Source organism: Melitaea cinxia, chromosome 29 (genome assembly GCF_905220565.1).
Source record: "Melitaea cinxia chromosome 29, ilMelCinx1.1, whole genome shotgun sequence".
Classification (NCBI taxonomy): domain Eukaryota; kingdom Metazoa; phylum Arthropoda; class Insecta; order Lepidoptera; family Nymphalidae; genus Melitaea; species Melitaea cinxia.
In genome coordinates this window covers 1,025,790-1,044,912 of record NC_059422.1, presented here as the reverse complement: position 1 = coordinate 1,044,912, position 19,123 = coordinate 1,025,790, and the positions used below count along the sequence as shown (strand labels likewise).

The following is a 19,123-nucleotide window of genomic DNA, read 5'->3' as shown; positions in this document are numbered from 1 at the left end:
GGAAAACGTTTACATAATACAAATGAGTTTCCCTAATCGATCATACATTCCGTTTAATTAATCGTACGAGATTATTCTTCGTACGCGCCTCTCGCATTCCTGCATAGGTAACTAGAGATGCTGACTGCAGGCTAAGTATGTGCTAGATAGACTTGTTGTTCATTAGATTCTATTGTATGTACAACCCATATTACGTGGTTTCTCTTGGGAGTTTTGATTTATTGATGTCCTCACGTTTTAAGTTCGTTAAATATAGTTATTTATTTTATTTATATATTTATTAAAGTTCTTTAGCTCTTTAGTAAGCTGGTGAATGTGTGACGAAAGCGTAACAAAAAGTGTGATCGTGCGAGGCGAACGGAGCGAGAGAGAGAGAGGTGCGAACACGCATTTTCTTTCTCTCATAGCCAGTTACGCCATTTTAATTTACATCCAGTTTCGCGGTGTGAATCGAACCCAAACCCCTGAAACATAGAGCTATAGGCCAGTCGTCACAACATAGCGTAAATCACTTTTAATCACGTATGTTTATCTTAACATACATATCTCAATACATACATACATTTTACGCAGTAATAATTAATTGTCTTAATGATAATAGTATACCCATACATATACACATACTACAGATGAAAGGTACAGAGAGATAACCCGGGGTGGCAGGTTACGGGGTTACGTCATGATAGACACGCAGACGAGGCGACCAGCGGTCTACTCGACTCTAGTTATGATTATAGTGGTATGTAAGGGTTATCACAGACGTAACGACTTTTTTGTAATCGATTTTTTTAATATATAACAAAGGTTACTAACCAGGCAATACCAGGAGCGTCACAAGCGCGCTGCTGACCCAACAGTGCTATTTAGGTACTTTCCCAGTCAGCTGCTCCAGATTTCGAGCAGGATATATCCTGCTGTGTCCTACCTCAGCATTTCAGACTCATTGTAATAGACTGTATGCGTATTTCTATAGAATATATTGTCAATACATCGCCTAGCCCGTTGGCGCAGTTTGTAGTGACCCTGCTTTCTGCCCCGAGTCTGGGTGTAGTATAAATATTTATTTATATATTTATATATGTATTATTTATAAGTATGTTTATCGAAAAAAAAAATATGTAGCTATATACCAGTCGGCTGTTACCTATAACACAAGCATTAAGTTGCTTACTTTAGGAACAGACGACCGTGTGTTATTGTGTAAATATTTATTTATTTATTATTTATAATACATTTGTTGTAAATTCGTCAAAGAAAACCTATAAATAGCTACATTTTGTCCGCGTATTCGTCCTCGTGAAGTTGTTACTTTGGGAAGCATTTTTTTTTTGTGAATAGCTAGCTCAACTTGACTAGCTCGTTGGCGCAGTTTGTAGTGGCCCTCCTTTATGCTCCGCGGGTTGCCGGTTCGATTCCCGCCTGAGTCTGGGTGTAATATTTGTAATTATATATTTATATATGTAATATTTCTATTTATACTTTAAAAAAAGGGTTTAGCTATAACAGCCGGCTGTTACCTATAACACAAGCATGAAGTTGCTTACCGTAGGAACAGATGACCGTGTGTGTATTGTGTAGATATTTATTTACTTACGTATTGTGTAAAAGATACACCTCCTTATCAAGAGCCTAAACGCAAAGTTATATATTTATATTCGACATTCCGTACAATGTTTAATCCTACCTATTTTGACTTCATCATGTCTTTCTTTAGTAATGGAAGGTAAAGCAAGTTGTAAACCAGGTTGAGGTCTATTTTTGTGTCGAACTATCACAAAATTCGTCCATGGTTTAGGCCTGAAAACATAAAAGACATAGCTATTTTCGCATTCAAAAAATTAGAAGAGATTTGTTTCTCATATATAAGACATTGACTTGAAAATAATTCAATAATCAATAATCGCATAGTATGCGTGCGTCCTTATACAAAACAAGCAAGCAAGAGACACGTGTGAGAGTTCGCTTCTCGCGAACAATGGTATTATTACACATTATTTAAACGTTAGATTTATAATTCTTTGTATAAAAAATGTATATACCTATATAAATGTATATGACATTTAAGTACGTCATACTAGCTGTAGCCCTGCAGTTTCGTCCGCGTTAATTTGAGGATAACACTTTCTCACATACTACCTAACCTATAGCCGTCCTCGATAAATTAGCTACCCAAAACAAAACAAAAAATAATATTTTTTTTTTAAATTCGAATTAGTACTATTTGAGTTAGTTTTTAAGATTTTCGCGCGATTAAACAAACAAACAAACTTTTCAGCGTTATTATAATAAAATTGTCCTACTTTGTGCAAGTCGTTCGGAAGTTTGCGCGTACAAACGTTTCGTAATTAAATTTTATCATCGTCATCATCATTTCATTTCAGCCTATTGCAGTCCACTGCTGGACATAGGCCTCCACAAGTTCGCGCTAAAAATTACGTGAACTCATGTGTGTTACCCATAGTCACCACGCTGGGCAGGCGGGTTGGTGACCGCAGGGCTGGCTTTGTCGCACCGAAGATGCTGCTGCCCGTCTTCGGCCTGTGTATTTCAAAGCCAGCAGTTGGATGGTTATGCCGCCATCTGAGTGGAACTGTGTTATCTCTTAGTCGCCTCTTACGACACCCACGGGAAGAGAGAGAGTGGCTATATTCTAACTACCGTAACCACACAGCATAATTAAATAATAATAATAATTTTATAATTTTATAAAAAAAATCTATAGAGAAAAAGTCATGCCCCGGGTGAGGATCGAACTCACGACCTTAAGATTATGAGACTTACGCGCTGCCTACTGCGCTACCGAGGCTTGTGTTTGACGATGCGAAATAGGTCATCCCGTAATACTTGTTACCTAGTCGGCATAATAAGCTTATACCAAGCTAAGACTGAGGCAGTCAGTTATATTGAGGGAATAATAAAGAGATATGGTACAGAAGGAAATACCCTTCTCAAAATCTGGGAGCAGCCCGACTGGAGAAGTATCATAACCTTACAGAAGATCACAGCTAAATAATACTGCTATCAAGCATTCTTGTGTTTGTGTGTGTGTGAGTAAGGTTGATAACTTGTGGAGGGGGTCGGGAGTAGAGTCGTCCTTACGATGCTTCTGTGATGTTGCAGGCGTCTATAAGCTACGGTAACCGCGGTATCGCCAGCTGAGCCGTACTCTAGTTTGACACCTACGCATTAAAAAAATAAAAATAAATCGTTTCGTCAACACGAGGGGAATCGAACTCCCAACCTTGACACACAGATGTCCACCTGACGTTCTACCGTGTGTTTTTTTTTATTTTTAATTTTATTTCCGTTCACAATTTGAATTTTGTAACCTCGGTTTTGTTATCGTGATGTTTTGATGAAATGACAATTTGAGTGTTTATTCCGTTTGAAGTCTGAAAAGTTTTTTTTTACCACTAATTTATAAAAAAAGTAACTATAAAGTATGTCTTTATTTATTTATATAAATTAAATAATATATTACTAGCTGTACCCGAGCGAATAATTTGCACTAAATAAGTATAATAATAATTATCACTTAACAAAATTACAAAAAAGGGTGTTTGAAACGTGAATTGGTTTGAAAAAAAAAAAATTACCGACCGTCAATCATGTTGACGTTGTTTCAAAATTAAAGTCATCTTATATCTATAATTTTTAAAATCAATTGATTTACAAAAACAAAACCAATAATAAATTTTTTAGTTGTGGATGCCGGTAGAGCAAGCAATTATATATAAAATTATATATAATGTATGTGGAGTAATTTTGAGGTTTTTTTTATAAAAAGGGAGGCAAAACATCTTAACCTTAGCGTATTAATGTATATGATTAAACATACATCATAAGAAAAATTAGAAAAAATATAAATACAAAAACAATTTAAAAAATATGATTTAATTTGTAAAGTAAAAAAAAAGAGTGTAGTACACCCTCACCCTCAGCCAGTTATAATTAAAGCAAGTACGCTAAAATTTTTCGGAAGCAAAAAAAAAATTATAATAAATTCATAACATTCTTGCGTTTAGACGACGAAAAAAAAAATCCGGGTCATCGAAGTCGTAACGTTGCACGCGGCGGGAATCGAACCGGTTGCACAGCTGGTGGGCAGGTGCGGGGCTTAAGGCTCTATGTATTTATAGATGTCTTTATGTAATTGATTTTTGTTGTATGTGCTTCGTGCGTATGTACGAATGTCGTTTGATTGCGTTTTAAGAAGAAATCGGACTGGCATCGTACTCAACGCCAATGTAATTGAATGAAATGGAAACAAATAAAACCATTTATCCATAAGATAATTGAATTACTTAAAACTTTTTCGCGCACGCTTGGGGAGTAAGCTGTTGAATGAGTGACGAGGGTGTTACGAAAATCGGGTGAGGCGAACGAAGCAAGAGAGAGGTGTGAGCATATATTTTCTTTCTCTCTTTCTCTCATGGCCAGTTACGTTTCTTATATCTAAGACACAGTGCAGGTCTATTGTGTAGAAGTTTTACTTCAGTCGTGTGGTCTAAAGCACACTTGTTTTTTTTTAACACCACTGTGCACTGCGGCGTTTAAGACACAGTGCAGGCCTATTGTACAGGCCTATTGCTGAAGACGTCTTCAGTCCTTTCTTTTTTTTTATATATCACTAGGTCGGCAAACAAGCGTACGGCTCACCTGACGGTAAGAGATTACCGTAGCTTATAGACGCCTGCAACACCAGAAGAATCGCAAGCGCGTTGCCGACCCAATCCCCAACCCCCCCAAGAGCTCTGGTCACCTTACTCACCAACAGGAACACAATACTGCTTGAAAACAGTACTATTCTGTTGCGATCTTCTGTAAGGTCGAGGTACTACTCCAGTCGGGCTTGCTCCATATTTTGAGCAGGAAATTCCTGCTGTGCCCTACCTCAGTAAAAAGCACACTCGTTATTTTATACGTACTAAACAAACGTCAAAAAGCTTCAAAACCGTCGAATCGTTGTAAGTGGAGCTACCACCGATTCGGAATGTAGATTCTGCAGAGAAGAATCGGCAAGAAACTCCGCAGTTATTCTTTTGAAAATATCATATAAACTGTGTTTTAGTACAAAATTAGTAGTACCTTGAATGAAATACAGCGTCACTTAGTGACACACAACTTTATAATCTGTGTAATCCTGTACCGGATAATAAGCTTAAGCTATTAATTTCTTTTTAATATTGAGACACATGAACGAATAAATTATTGAAAAACAAAATGACACAAAAATATTTTACAACTACTAAATAAGCATCGCTTTATTATAAAGCGATATTGAAAAGCGATAGGCCAGCAATAGTACTGTCTCTTGATAAATCAAATTGCAAGTTTCAGTTACTGAAAAATGAATTATTAATAATGAATTTACTTCAATTCTTGGTATTGAAAATAATTGTTATTTTTATACTGAGACGTCTTCTCATTACTCAAAGCAATGGTTCTAAGTAAAATCTTTAATAATTTCACCACGTCATGAATTCTTTGAAACTATTGAGAAATTAATATCCCAATAAACAAAGATTCATTACATAGTATAAAAAAGTAGCTTCCCCTTTTCTGTATGCTTAGATCTTTAAAACTACGCAACGGATTTTGATGTGGTTTTCTTAAGTAGAGTGATTCCGGAGGAAGGTTTTTAAGTATGCATGCATAATATAGTAGAGGAACACTGATAGTTTTTGCAACCTTGCGAAGCCGGGGCGGGTCTCTAGTAGGTATAGTATAAAAGTTTTGTACAATTAGTTGTATCAATAAAATGAAAATGGAAAAAACAGCACTTATTTTATCTAATAGTAATAAATAGAAATAAATCTATCTTTAAGTTATGTATGAGATAAATTAGTATCTTTATTAACACTGATTGCGATTAGAAGTATCTTATAGATAAATTGGAGTTTAGTAGAAAGAACATATCAGTAATTTACCCGTTGGATACCGTTATATATCAGATATGTGCGATCTGAAAATTTACACGTTTTAAATTTTTCTTTTTGTCAAGTTTATGGCTGTTTTAAGGGTAATATTATCATCTTAAAGTAACCCTAATTTTGATTACATTTTGTTTATTGGCTTCGTATCGGTAAGGAGATGCCGTGTGACGCTGATCGAGCAATGTCCAGAGTGTTGGGTTACTCGACGTCGGTGGTCGGCTTACTCGACTGCGACGGTGAAGAGTTGGGTTGTGATGTTACAGTACTTGTTAGATTTGGAAGCTAACTTACAAGATATAATGTTAATAATTTCCTGCGGTTTTACTCAGGTTTTTTGTATTAATAATTAATTGATTTGTGTAGGTTTTATGTTTACGGCCTCATATGTCTGTATTATTAAATTAATTATAATTTCCTCTATGATCAATATTCAAAAAAAGTATTATTTTTCGATATTAACGAAATCAATTGACGCGTTTAAGTTCTTCTTTACCCTAAAGCCAATTTTTTATCATATTTGTTGCAAGCACGATGTAAAAAAATCCCAAAGTTTTCGCAGCTTCAAAATGGGCGTAGTTCACTGACAGTCATCCCTCATCCTTAGTACTATACGGGTTAAGTGGTTCGATGGTACTAACATCGGTGGTCTAAGACTATTTTCTGAATGCTTTTAATTTATAAATAACAAGCTGTAACCTGCGCGCGTTGCTACGATTTTTTTTTTGGTCGTACTCAGAAAGCTTTGGCGGCTCATGCACAACACTGCTGAAAATCATGATATGATCAAATGCATAGGTTACGATTCTATATATATATAGACTAGATGGACCGGCGAGTGTTGTATCGCCTTATTTTTGTTTTATACATATATCGATTTTTTAACTTTTTTTGTTTAAAAATCCTCGTCCTTAGAACAACGACAACAAAAAAATATCTATATAGTTTTCATTTTTTCGGAAGTAATGCGTGTGTAAAATGTGGGTAGGTATATGTACATTACAGCGATTTAATTTTTTTTTGTTTATATTGTTAATTTAAAAAGTGAGAAAATGACTTTGTGAAGATGATTCTGAGAAGTGAGAATATCATCTTACAAAATATTTTTTTCTCGTTGATACTTTTTGGTTTCACCTGGATTATTCAGAAAAAAAAAAATGGTTAAATTTTTTGGGGATTATGTTTTGCATGAAACCCTTTTATGTAGGTTATTTTGATAAGTATTTAGTAATTGAGTATGTCTTTTGTACAAAGTTAGAGAGAGGTTGTCATTTTACTATGTTGGGCATATGCCTCTTTCCCCATGTAGGAGAAAGATCAGAGCTTAATCCACCACGCTGCTCCAATGTTGGTTGGCAGATATATTCCCGACTATGAGTAGCGATCTCTATTAAGTGTACATGATAATAACCGCGACCGACAGCTTAACGTAATTTCCGAGGCACGGTGAGGAGACCCACGAGGACTAACAACTAGACCGGAAATAAATATTTGTACAAGCACAAATATCCACTCCGAGCGGAAATGGAACCCGCGACCGTCGGTGTTTAGGCGCCGCCGACACGGCACACGCATTACACCTCAACCTTATAGACGATCACAGCTAATTAATACTGCTTTCAAGCAGTGTTGTGTTACTGAGAGTGGGTGAGGTGATCGGAGCTCCTGGGAGATCGGGGTTAGGGTCGGTAAAGCGCTCGCGATGCTTCTGGTATTGCAGGCGTCTGTAAGCTATGGTAATCGTTTACCATCAGGTGAACCGTACGCTTGTTTACCTGCCTGTGATGTTACGCAGCCTATAAACGTCCGTAAATATACGTCTTTCTAATGAATCAGATTATTTTAGTTCTGTCTAATATTTATTTAAAATATTTTCGTAATGATAATATCATGAATTACTTAGAATCACATTACTAATGCGTATTAGTCATTTTGGTATCTGATAAAATTGTATATTATAGCGTTCTAAACTACATAGAATGATAAAATAGGTTTTGCTGGATATTTTCATGCAATAATTAAAGCAGTGATACTTCTTTTGTCTTTCAATTTGCCTAGTTAACTTTTTTTTGGTATCTCTGCCTCATATTTTAATGTTTTATAGTAATTAAATACCTCGAATAAACCGATTGTAATAACGCTTTAAGGATATCGTTTTAAATTGAACTTAAAAATATATATCATGATATAAACCGCTTATAGATATTTTATTTGATAATAATAATAATAATATATACTTTATTGTAAACCAAAAACAGAAATAATACATAGCAATGAAAGAAAATTGTTTAACAATATATTTATTAGATACAAAGGGTGGCCTTATCGCTAAAAAACCGTTCTCGTCTAGACAACCAGGGCAAAGGATATAATAAATCATGTCAAAGCCTCAAAACTAGGATAAATTCAGCTTAATATATACGTATAGATAAGTCTAGTCAAATACTAGATATACATATATAATTTTAATAGCTACATTTTTACCATCATATAAAGTTCGCGAGTCATAAAATTATTGTGTCTATGGAGTCAATATCTTAAACATATGTAGGTAATAATGTTTATGTATAAATCTGTCTTGTGAACTACCAAAGCTTACTGCTACATAAATAAATAAATCATACAAATCGGTTATGTAGTTGTGAAGGAGTGCCTTCAGCAACAGCGTGGGGATGAGATTTTTAGTATTTTAGGTAAAGTTTTCTCAAAAAGTTTACAAAAAAATTCTGTTGATATTTTGTAATAATGTTCTTAAAGAGTTGTTGATTTTTCTTATCTGTACTTATATTATTAAGCTGAAGAGTTTGTATGCTATTTTTTTTAAACGCGCTAATCGCAGGATTTACTGGTTCAAATTAAAAAATATATTTTTATGTTAGAAAGTCTATTCACCGAGAAGGTTACAGCTATGCTATAAGATATATTATATTTTAGTTCCTTTTATTCCAGAAATTAACGCGGATAAAACCGCGAGACACAATTAGTATGCTCATAAAACCAACGCTTTAGGTATAATATATAGCAACCCAGAGTAATATAATAATTTTTACAATAAACCAGCGAGTAACGTGCCGTTTATTGAAAATCAAACGATCCGTCATATTTCTTAAGAAAGAGAATGGAACAGAGTCTTACCTGCCTTTGTGTATGTTCGATTCCCAGGACGGTAGAATTTCTCCACGGGGCCCGGAACGCAAGGTGTTGCGGGATTAGTTTAGTTTAATATTGATGGTTGAGTAAATAGAGTGAAATGTTTTTTTTTTTTTTTTTGACAATTTGAGGGTAGTTTTTTTTTTTATTTGATAGACTAAGTAAGAATTGGAAATGTGACGGTAGGTTAACAGGTGAAAGTTTTTGCTGATATCTATAGGTATTATCTGTAATATGTCTGTACGAATATTACAAAGAGCAGTGATTTGTATTTTTGAATGCTACAAATTTGTATAATAACAATGGATAAATTCGAAACCAAACTCTTGATTTTAAACATTTTCGTAGAAGATATTATACCAGGAGAATTCTACGATATCAATTCAGCTGAGGTAGGGCACGGCAGGAATTTCCTGCTCAAAATATGGAGCAGCCCGACTAGGGTAGTACCTCGACCTTACAGAAGATCACAGCAAAATAATACTGTTTTCAAGCAGTATTGTGTTCCTGTTGGTGAGTAAGGTGACCAGAGCTCCTGGGGGGATTGGGGATTGGGTCGGCAACGCGCTTGCGATGCTTCTGGTGTTGCAGGCGTCTATAAGCTACGGTAATCGCTTACCATCAGGTGAGCCGTACGCTTGTTTGCCTACCTAGTGACATAAAAAAAAATCATTGATATGGGCTATATTTTATCGGGAGAAAACAGAACAGCTTAAATCGTGTAATCCATGCGGATGAAGCCGTAAGCGGATAGCTAGTTCTTTTATATACATTTTGAAGCTTCAACGATTCAGCCTGTGACATCCCACTGCTGGGAATTGGCTTCTTCTCCGTGTAGGATGAGGGTTGTTATTAATTCACCACGCTGCTCCATTGCGGGTTAGCGGATACTACATACATTACTTAACTTTAATAATAAATTATTATTACCATTGTCGGTTGGTATTTCGACTTTTTTCGACGTAAATAAAAGAAATGTCAGTCGTATCAAAATATATAAGACTAGCTGACCCCGCAAATGTTTTTTTGCATATATGTTATTAACCCTTTATTCCCCTCTCCCTTATAACTTAGGGGTATGAAAAATAGATGTTTGCCTATTTTCAGATCTACCCGATATGCACACACAATAAAAAATCGGTCGGAGAAGTTTGGTAACTAACACTGTGACACGAAAATTGTATATATAAGATAATTGTAAAACAATTTTATTAAAAATATTTTAATTTACATATAATAAATATAATATTCACATGAAGGAAATTTACAGTAAAAGTTCATTAATAAATGAAAAGCAAAGTCCAGTTTATAGTACAAGTAGTAATTGCAAAGAAGTGTACCGTAGTTAGAGAAAAAGTTACTGTTTGCTTCAAATAAGACAAATTAAATATATATATATATATATATATATATATATATATAATAATAAGAAGAAGATATAAATATGTATCTAAATGATTTCGAAAAGTGTATGTCTATAGCATCATGATTACCCATACTGGTATAAACAGTTGTTAGTTTAATAAAAACTCAGGCAAAGTCACGGGCATCAGCTAGTATAACGAGATTTTCGGACTGCTTCTGTTAACCATAAGGTGACGAATCGCTTACCATAGAGTCGGCGTCTCAAAGTGCAGATTTTGTTTTTATGGCAAAAAAAAATATTGTTTATGTTTCTGCGGTTCGGCACTTGGGCGGTCGATTTGATGTCCATCTGTTCATAAAAGGGAATGAGATTGGTTGTATGGGATCGTGGTGATGGTATAGGAGAGTCCTGATTGTGTTCGCGTCATAATAGAGTACAATTAAAATTAATATAGTATGCTAAACTTGGTAAAATGAGCTGATAAGCGTTATATAGAGTAGGAGTTTTTTGTAAAGCGCTTTGTTAAATTGAATACTTGTAATATATGTCATATTTGATTGAAATGCTTTGAGGTAAGACGTACTGAGAGAGTTGTAGATGAAATTAAATAGGTTTGACTATTATTAGGCGTATCTATGTCGCAACATACGCTTGTTTTAACTTGTTCATACGAATTTTGACTACTGCGGGCCTATATGTGTCTAAAACTTACAATATAAAAAAAAAAAATTATAAAAGTAATTTTCAGGCACAAATATTAGTGAAATTTAAGTACAATAATTAAAAGTCAAGTGATTTTTTTTAAACTGGTAGTGTCTTGTGATTATGTCGTTAACAGACAAACTAAAATAGTGAGTGATGTCGTCGAAGAAATGGCTATGGGCCACGAAATGAACATGGACCAGAACTTCCTGCCCGCCGATCCCCCCCCAGTACCAGATGTGTACCAACCGAAGAGTGATCTCGCTACAGAGTATTTCAACACTTTCAGCCAAATCTGCGACAACTACCGAAGCGACTCGGACATTAATCTTCGCCAAACATCAGATACACTCCGGCTATCGTCTGAGATCCTCGACGGTGCGCGGGAAGAGTTCATCAGTACCGATTTCCTTGCGAAAAACAAGGAGTACCAGGCGGAATATGCGGAGAGGATATTTATGAATGGAAAGGATGAGCAGATATTCCAATTTGGGCAGCCGGATGCATCGGCGTTGCTCAGACACAGGGCGAGGAGACGGTACAACGAGGAGCACGGTCTACCAACGGTGAACAGCCAGGAGAGTGGGGTTAGTAGACTTGAATTACCACAAATTTTACGTACAAAATACTATACATTTTTTTTTTGCAGTTATATGTTGATGTGTGATTAAAAGAACTTTGCCTTTGTCAAGTATATGAAACAGATGATAAGTTTAGAGGTGTAGCTTTACGTGAAGTTGTAAACCTATCTTGGGTCTAACTACTGCTCCTTATAACAACCTAGTTATGTGTATTTGCTATACCTGGTTGTCTCAAATATATCGTTGTTTTTAGCGATAAGACCGTTTCTTGTGCATCTCTTTACTATCGTTAAATAAATCTATGTTAGCATATTATAGTGGGTTTAAAATTAAACACTAACTGAATAGATTTGCTCTCAAGCGGTGGTGTATTCCTCTAGTGAGTTAGGTAGTCAGAATTTTTGAGGAAGGTCTGTTCCGGGGTCGGCTATGCGTTTGCAACCCGATTACCATCAGATGGACCAAACGTTCGTTATGACCTTCTTAAACTTTTATATAATAAAGCGACATATTCCAATTTGAAGTGGTGACTACATCCAATGTTAGAAGATCGGAAAATATGTACGTAGTACATGAGAGATATATTAGTTTCTAGTACCGCTAAAGCGGGTATAATTAGCGTACTAAATTAGGGAGCGTAGGTGTCTGTTACGCGCGCATATTTACTATGACCGGGGTGTAGTATTTTGTACTACAAGATTCGTTTGAGAAATGCAAAATGACATTATTTATTTATTTATAACTCTCAAGAATTTATTTGTATTGAGAAAAGATAAATGGTGTTTTATAGGTGCATTTGGCAGTGATCGGTCGGTCTGTTCGATTTCCGTCTTGAATTGTAATTAACCTACCTGAAATACAAAAATAAATGTATTAATGTTAGCGATTACCGTAACTTATAGACGCCTGCAACACCAGAAGCATTGCAACGCCTTGCATACCCTTCCCCCCGTCCTCACCAGGAGCTCTGGTCACCTTACTCACCACAGGAACACAACACTGCTGAAAAGCAGTATTATTTAGCTGTGATCTTCTGTAAGGTCAAAATACTTCCCCAGTCGGGCTGCTCCAGATTTTGAGCAGGATATTTCCTGATGTGCGCTACTTCAGTTAAACATTATAAATTAATTAATATAATTGATTTCTTGTAAGAAGTATCATTGTGAGACAAAAAAAAAAGTTTATACACACATCAGCGTATAGCAGTCCACTGTTGGACATAGGCCTCCACAAGTTCGCGCCAAAACTGACGTGAACTCTTGTGTTTTGTTTTTTATAGTCACCACGCTAGGCAGGCGGGTTGGTAACTGCAGGGCTAGCTTTGTCGCACTGAAGATTTATAAAAAATTAGATTTTTTTTTAATATTCTCAACTTTGCAAACCACCCTGCCCCACCTGCCCGTCTTCGGCCTGTGTATTTCAAAGCCAGCAGTTGGATGGTTATCCCGCCATCGGTCGGTTTTATAAGTTCCAAAGTAGTAGCGGAACTGTGTTATCCCTTAGTCGCCTCTTACGACACCCACGGGTAGAGAGGGGGGTGGCTACATTCTTTACTGCCGTAACCACACAGTTGAAACAACGCAAAAAATGAGTTATAAGAGTTTTAAAGATTTTTGAATTATTTGAAAAACTAAATATTGATTAAAAGATATAAGTTCTAAATATTTTTCCAATTCCAATAAATCAAGAAAATCAATCACCCTTATTGTACTCTCCCCTCTTACACTCCCTGAAGCCTCATCCCCCGCAACTCGATGCCTACGTTCGATTACCGACTAATGGATTTACGTAATACGATACTAAAACAATTGACGCCTTCCAAAGTGCCGTTAGGGGTTAGGTTTTTGTGATGTCATCGGGTTGGAACTTATGGTGTACCTTGACAGTGATTTTGTTTGAATGGTTGATGAGATTGAGAGAAAAAAAAAATGAGAGACAAGGGTTGGGATCTTTCAGCGGCTGTTATTTGTAAATTTACTTAGATGTTAGATGATGTTATTAGATGATATTGGATACAAGTTAGATGTACTTAAGTTTTCATAGATTGGATGAGGATTGCGGAAAACCGGGATGTCTGGCGCAAACTTGGGGCCTTTGTCCTAGTCTATGGCCAGCAGTGGACTACGATAGGTTGAAGTGAAGCGGAGGGAAAGTTTTCATGAACCTAATTCTAATTATTCGTCGAAAGTTCAGAAATGTTACATAAGAAGTAAGGTGTCTTAAGACTTACAGGTTATAACAAAGTTGTCTATATTGTATACTTTTTTAAATATATATAAAGTTATGACCACAGGCTTATAGTGCCCGTGCTTTTGTTATTCCGATTTTTAGTTTTATTACTGATCGTTTACTTGTTACACTACTGCAGCTTACATTAAGAGGACTAATTATTCTATCTTAGTATCCCTAATGCAGACGTGAGTCTACCGACCAAAATTATGCTAAACTTATTATATTGCGCCTTACTTTAATTATTGTTGTCATAATTATTATTATTATCTATGTTTATATATACACTTACTTGCTATCTATAATATATGTACACTTATTGTCTAGTTAACGTATATGTACACTTATGGCCTACTTGGCCTACTTACAATATACACAATCTATGTTATTATTAGTAATTTTCTTTTCCCTCGTCCTATGTTTTTTCCTTACATTAAATTACAATTTATTCTTACAAATAAGGTGTGCTACAATTTATTATAATATACTAATTCTGTAGTGTTGTCTTCACACCTCAACACGTTTTATCATTTCGAGCACACCCTCAATGACGGCGGCATCCCTGTGGTGAATCGCCATCCCGAGGCTGTGCTCGAGGATGTCTTTTTTAGAAGTTTATATTTTATACTTTATATTATAAAGGTGTGCTGTGTGGCTACGGCACTAAAGAATTTAGCCACCCTCTCTTCCCATGGGTGTCGTAAGAGGCGACTAAGGGATAACAAGGTTCCACAACCACCTTGGAACTTAAGAAGCCGACCGATGGCGGGATAAACATCCAACTGCTGGCTTTGAAATACACAGGCCGAAGACGAGCAGCAGCGTCTTCGGTGCGACAAAGCCAGTACTGCGGTCACCAACCCGCCTGCCCAGCGTGGTGACTATGGGCAAAACACATGAGTTCACGTTATTTTTAGCGTGAACTTGTGGAGGCCTATGTCCAGCAGTGGACTGTATAGGCTGTAATGATGATGATGATGATGATTATAAAGGTGACAAGTTTGTTTGTTTCTTTAATCGCGCTGATTTCAGGAACTACTGTGCCGAATTGAAATATTATTGTTATAGTGTTGATTAGACCATTTACAGAGGAAGGATAAAGGCTATTTTCTCCTTCAATTTAACTCGTGTGAAAAAATGCCCACACTTGAAACTTTAAAACCAATGTTTTTTTAACACTTTCTCAAGTCTTTTTTTTTTCATAGTCATGTCATAGTTTTCTTATATGTTTATTTATATATTTTAATGTGTAATAAAGGAAATGTAATTATAACGGTCACGGGGAAATAAGTAATAATAGATCTCATCTACAATAAGAAAACATCGTTTCTGTTAGTTTGGTATAAGTTAATAGAGAACCGCGTTTTATTATTAGAAATAATTAATTTACATAAGGTTTTACTTGACCTAATTTGGTTGCGTTTATTGTATTCTAATGTACGCAAAATTCACTCATTACAATTAAACAACTTTTTCGGATTTTATCGCGGTTTAGTAGGTCTGTCCTCCCGTGATCATTGTGTGTAATGTATCCGAAACGTCGGTCATCTAAATACTTAATCAACCGCGATAAAATTCGAAAAAGTTGTTTCTTTGTAATTTGTTGCATTTGTTATTACACAATCCAATTCAAAGATGTCATAATAAAGAAAATACTTGTATGTTTCCATACAGACACAGTCGTCTCTAACAAAATTGTAAGTGTTTTAGGTAACAGTCGACTGTTATAAACATAAACTGGTCATCAAAAAAATCGGCCCACCTGCGTTTTTACCGATAATCACGTTTTTTTTAAACAAATCACAACAAAACTTTTTAGTACTGAATAATGTTTTATTGAACTTGTTTATTTACAACAATTTAATCACAATTAAAACATCAAAATGTTTTTTTTTTAAGATTTTGATTTAAATATCAGAATCTTTAATTTTACACGATTTTTTGATTAATTTTTAATACGCTCTAGTTTTTTAGTCTTAAATGGTATGCATACAATTGTTGCAATTTAATATTGCGTATTCCCTCCTCTTGCTCGAATGACGGCCTGCATCCGCCGTTTTAATGACCTTATCAAGATTTTAATGGTCTCTTGAGGGATTCGGTTCCATTCTTCCCTAATGGCGGTTTCCAGGTCTCCTAATGTTGTAGGGACTGGATTACGGGCTCTAACCTTTTGTTTTAGGGTGTCCCACATATGCTCTATAGGATTGAGATCGGGGCTTTTTGCTGGCCAGTACATTACCCGAATGCCAACCTCTTGAAGGTAATCGGTGGTGATGCGCGCTACGTGTGGTCGTGCATTATCATGCATTAATTCAAAGTTTTCTCCAATATAGCCGGCATAAGGCATCACATGGTCTTCTAAGATCTCTGTGATATAGCGTGCAGCAGTTAAAGCACCTCTTCGTATGAAAACCAGCTCCGTCCGTCCAGTCAAAGATATTCCACCCCAAAACATTACAGAGCCCCCACCATAACTGACAGTTTCCCTTATGCAACACTGGGTATAACGTTCACCTGGCCGTCGCATGACATTACGGCGTCCATCAGAACCGTGTAAAGTCATTCGACTCTCATCACTAAAAAGAACTGACTCCCATTGGCCTATGGTCCAGTTGATATGATTACGTGCGAATTGAAGTCTGGCTTGTCGATGAGCTGTGGTCAATTGTGGTCCTGTTGCTGGCTTATGTGGTCTTAAATTCTGCTCACGAAGTCTCCTTCTTACAGTACTGTCACTTATAGCCACCCCCCGATCTTCGCGTAAGCGTCGCTGGAGATCAACACCAGATAGGTGTCGATTCCGTAGAGCTGATAACACTATAAAGCGGTCATCTCTTTGAGTTGTCACTCTATGTCTTCCAGATCCAGACCTTCTTCGATACTGCCCAGTCTCCAGAAACCTTTGGTAAACTCGCCGAACTGCAGAACGGCTCAGATTTAACCTCCTGGCCACGATACGTTGACTTATGCCTTGTTGCAGCAAAGCCACAACTTGGGCCGCCTCAGCTTCTGTAGTGTTCATTATTTTTAGTCAAAATGAATCAAAATACAGCCACAGTAAATAAACTTAACGTTATTAACAAGTAATCCCTACAAAGGGCTCTTCCGGACTCAAAGAACGATTCGAATTTGTTACGATGTAAAACCATCAAATCAGTACTCAACAGTGTTTCTGTATAAGAAATGGTTAAGTACCTTCAAGTTCAATAAGATTTACGACAAATAAGATGCCAAACATCGTAACCGACCCTCAAAATAAAAAACAAACGTGTGAAACAGCTTATCTGTGAAACAATCGATAAATATTAAACAAAAAGTGGGTGGGTCGATTTTTTTGATGACCTGTGTATTTTAAATATTTATAAAAGTGCTAGTTGTTGTTCTGTCATATGGATAAGGACACCATCACCACCGAGGGATATTAAAAATAACGTACGACCTATTCTCAGACCTACCAAATATACACAAAAAAAAAAAACATAAAAATCAGTTGTGTTGTTTCGGAGGAGCTCTGTAACAAACAGTGTGACTTGAGATTTTTTTTTGTAGCAGTTAAATAGATATAGATTGTTTTAAGTCAGTGAGATTAGCCAAATTATACTGTACAAATTAGATAAGTATATCATAGACTATTAAGCTTATTAAATGAGAAAAGATCATAAAATACTACGACTGTAATTGTAGCTTAACATTAAATACATGTAAACTGCGTGAATAATGTAGTGTACGCGTGTATCAAATCGCCACCGCTCATGACTTAACCCACACGTGATACAGTCTTCCCACAGGAAACGACATAGTGATGCGTCAGAAAGATTGCCTGTACATATCCTTTCTGGAGAACTTGACTCAATCCTTTTTTTACAATACTACACTTCCGCTTCGGTTTTCAGTTACTTGTACGGTACCTTGAGCCGTATCGTGATGTTATATAGCCTATTTTGCTATCGATTTATTTAATATTTTCATAAGCAATTCGTACATTATCAAATATAACAAAGAAAATATTGTTACAATAGAGCCTTAATTGATATTATTTGACGTGTTTGAACTGTACATACTTAATTACTTCTATATAATATAATTAGGATTCGTGTAATTGTAAACGTCTCATACTAAGCGACCTCTATTATATATATATCCTAATGAAGTCCGACCGAGTTTTGGGTCCAAAAATATATATTATAAAGACAAACGCCCAGACCGCGACAAATATATGTATGTATGGCTTATCCGAACCATACAGGACTCGCCTTGTAATGCTGACTTCGAAGCGTATATGAAGCCCACTTCCCAAAAAGAAGGAGGTTCTCATATGTGTCATTCAACCCTTTTGTATTAGAACGTTGGCGCTTGCTTATTTAGCATTGACTTGGGAAGTTAGCTGGTGAATGTGTGACTAGACCGTTATGAAAAGTTTGATCGGGCGAGGCGAACGGGGCAAGAAAGAGAGAGGTGCGAGCACACATTTCCTTTCTCTCTTTCTCTTATATCCAGTTACGTTTCGTATAGATATACAAGACACAGTGCAGCCCTATTCCTAAAGAAGTTTTACTTCAGCCGTGTGGTCGTTAGACCTTTGGTGTGGTCTTTTGTTTGAGAACAACCGATTATTTGATTTTGTTTATTTGATATAAAATATACAGCACTGTTATGCATAAGATTAAAAAAAAAAAACTTCATAAACAATATAATCGTAGCGCGTACGTGGCAAGGATGTTACGTTATTTCTCAAAAAATACTCCGCGCCCGGCTCGCGATACAGATGAGTCAGATTCTATTGTCGAATTCGATGTCTGCGTCGATTTTACGATCGGCGATCTTGAATTAACTGTTCTTAAACGATTTACTTTGTGTATTATTATTTTTAAAGTTAAAACTTCTTTACGAAAAGTGTGATCGGGCGAGGCGAACGGAAGTTGTGAGGGAGATAAGATAGTGAAGATAGGAAGAGAGTTACGTTTCGTATATTACTGTAGGAACAACTAAAGAAGTTTTACTTCGGTCGTGGGGTCTAAAGCACACTCGTTTTTTTTTTCGTCATTTTACGGTTAATCAGATGTCGCGGAGTTAGAATATTGATTGCAAATATTTTTTGATATTTTTTTTATTTTTTTTGTTTCGTGTCTTGATTGTATGCAATTTTTAAGGCAGACTTT

At 36.0% G+C, this 19,123-nt stretch overlaps 1 protein-coding gene and 1 non-coding gene across 2 annotated transcripts in view; one reads left to right on the top strand and one right to left on the bottom strand.

Moving 5' to 3' along the window:
- Positions 1-2,733: 2,733 nt before the first annotated feature.
- Trnam-cau lies at positions 2,734-2,806 on the bottom strand. Its single transcript has one exon. It is a non-coding gene; the product is annotated as a tRNA-Met (tRNA).
- Positions 2,807-11,321: 8,515 nt separating this feature from the next.
- The window catches only part of LOC123667962 (transcription factor 12), a 29,584-nt gene continuing 21,782 nt past the window's right edge, over positions 11,322-19,123 (top strand). The window contains exon 1 of the mRNA XM_045601790.1: positions 11,322-11,738. Coding sequence (XP_045457746.1) covers positions 11,322-11,738 — 417 coding nt within the window. The remainder of the gene's footprint in view (positions 11,739-19,123) is intronic.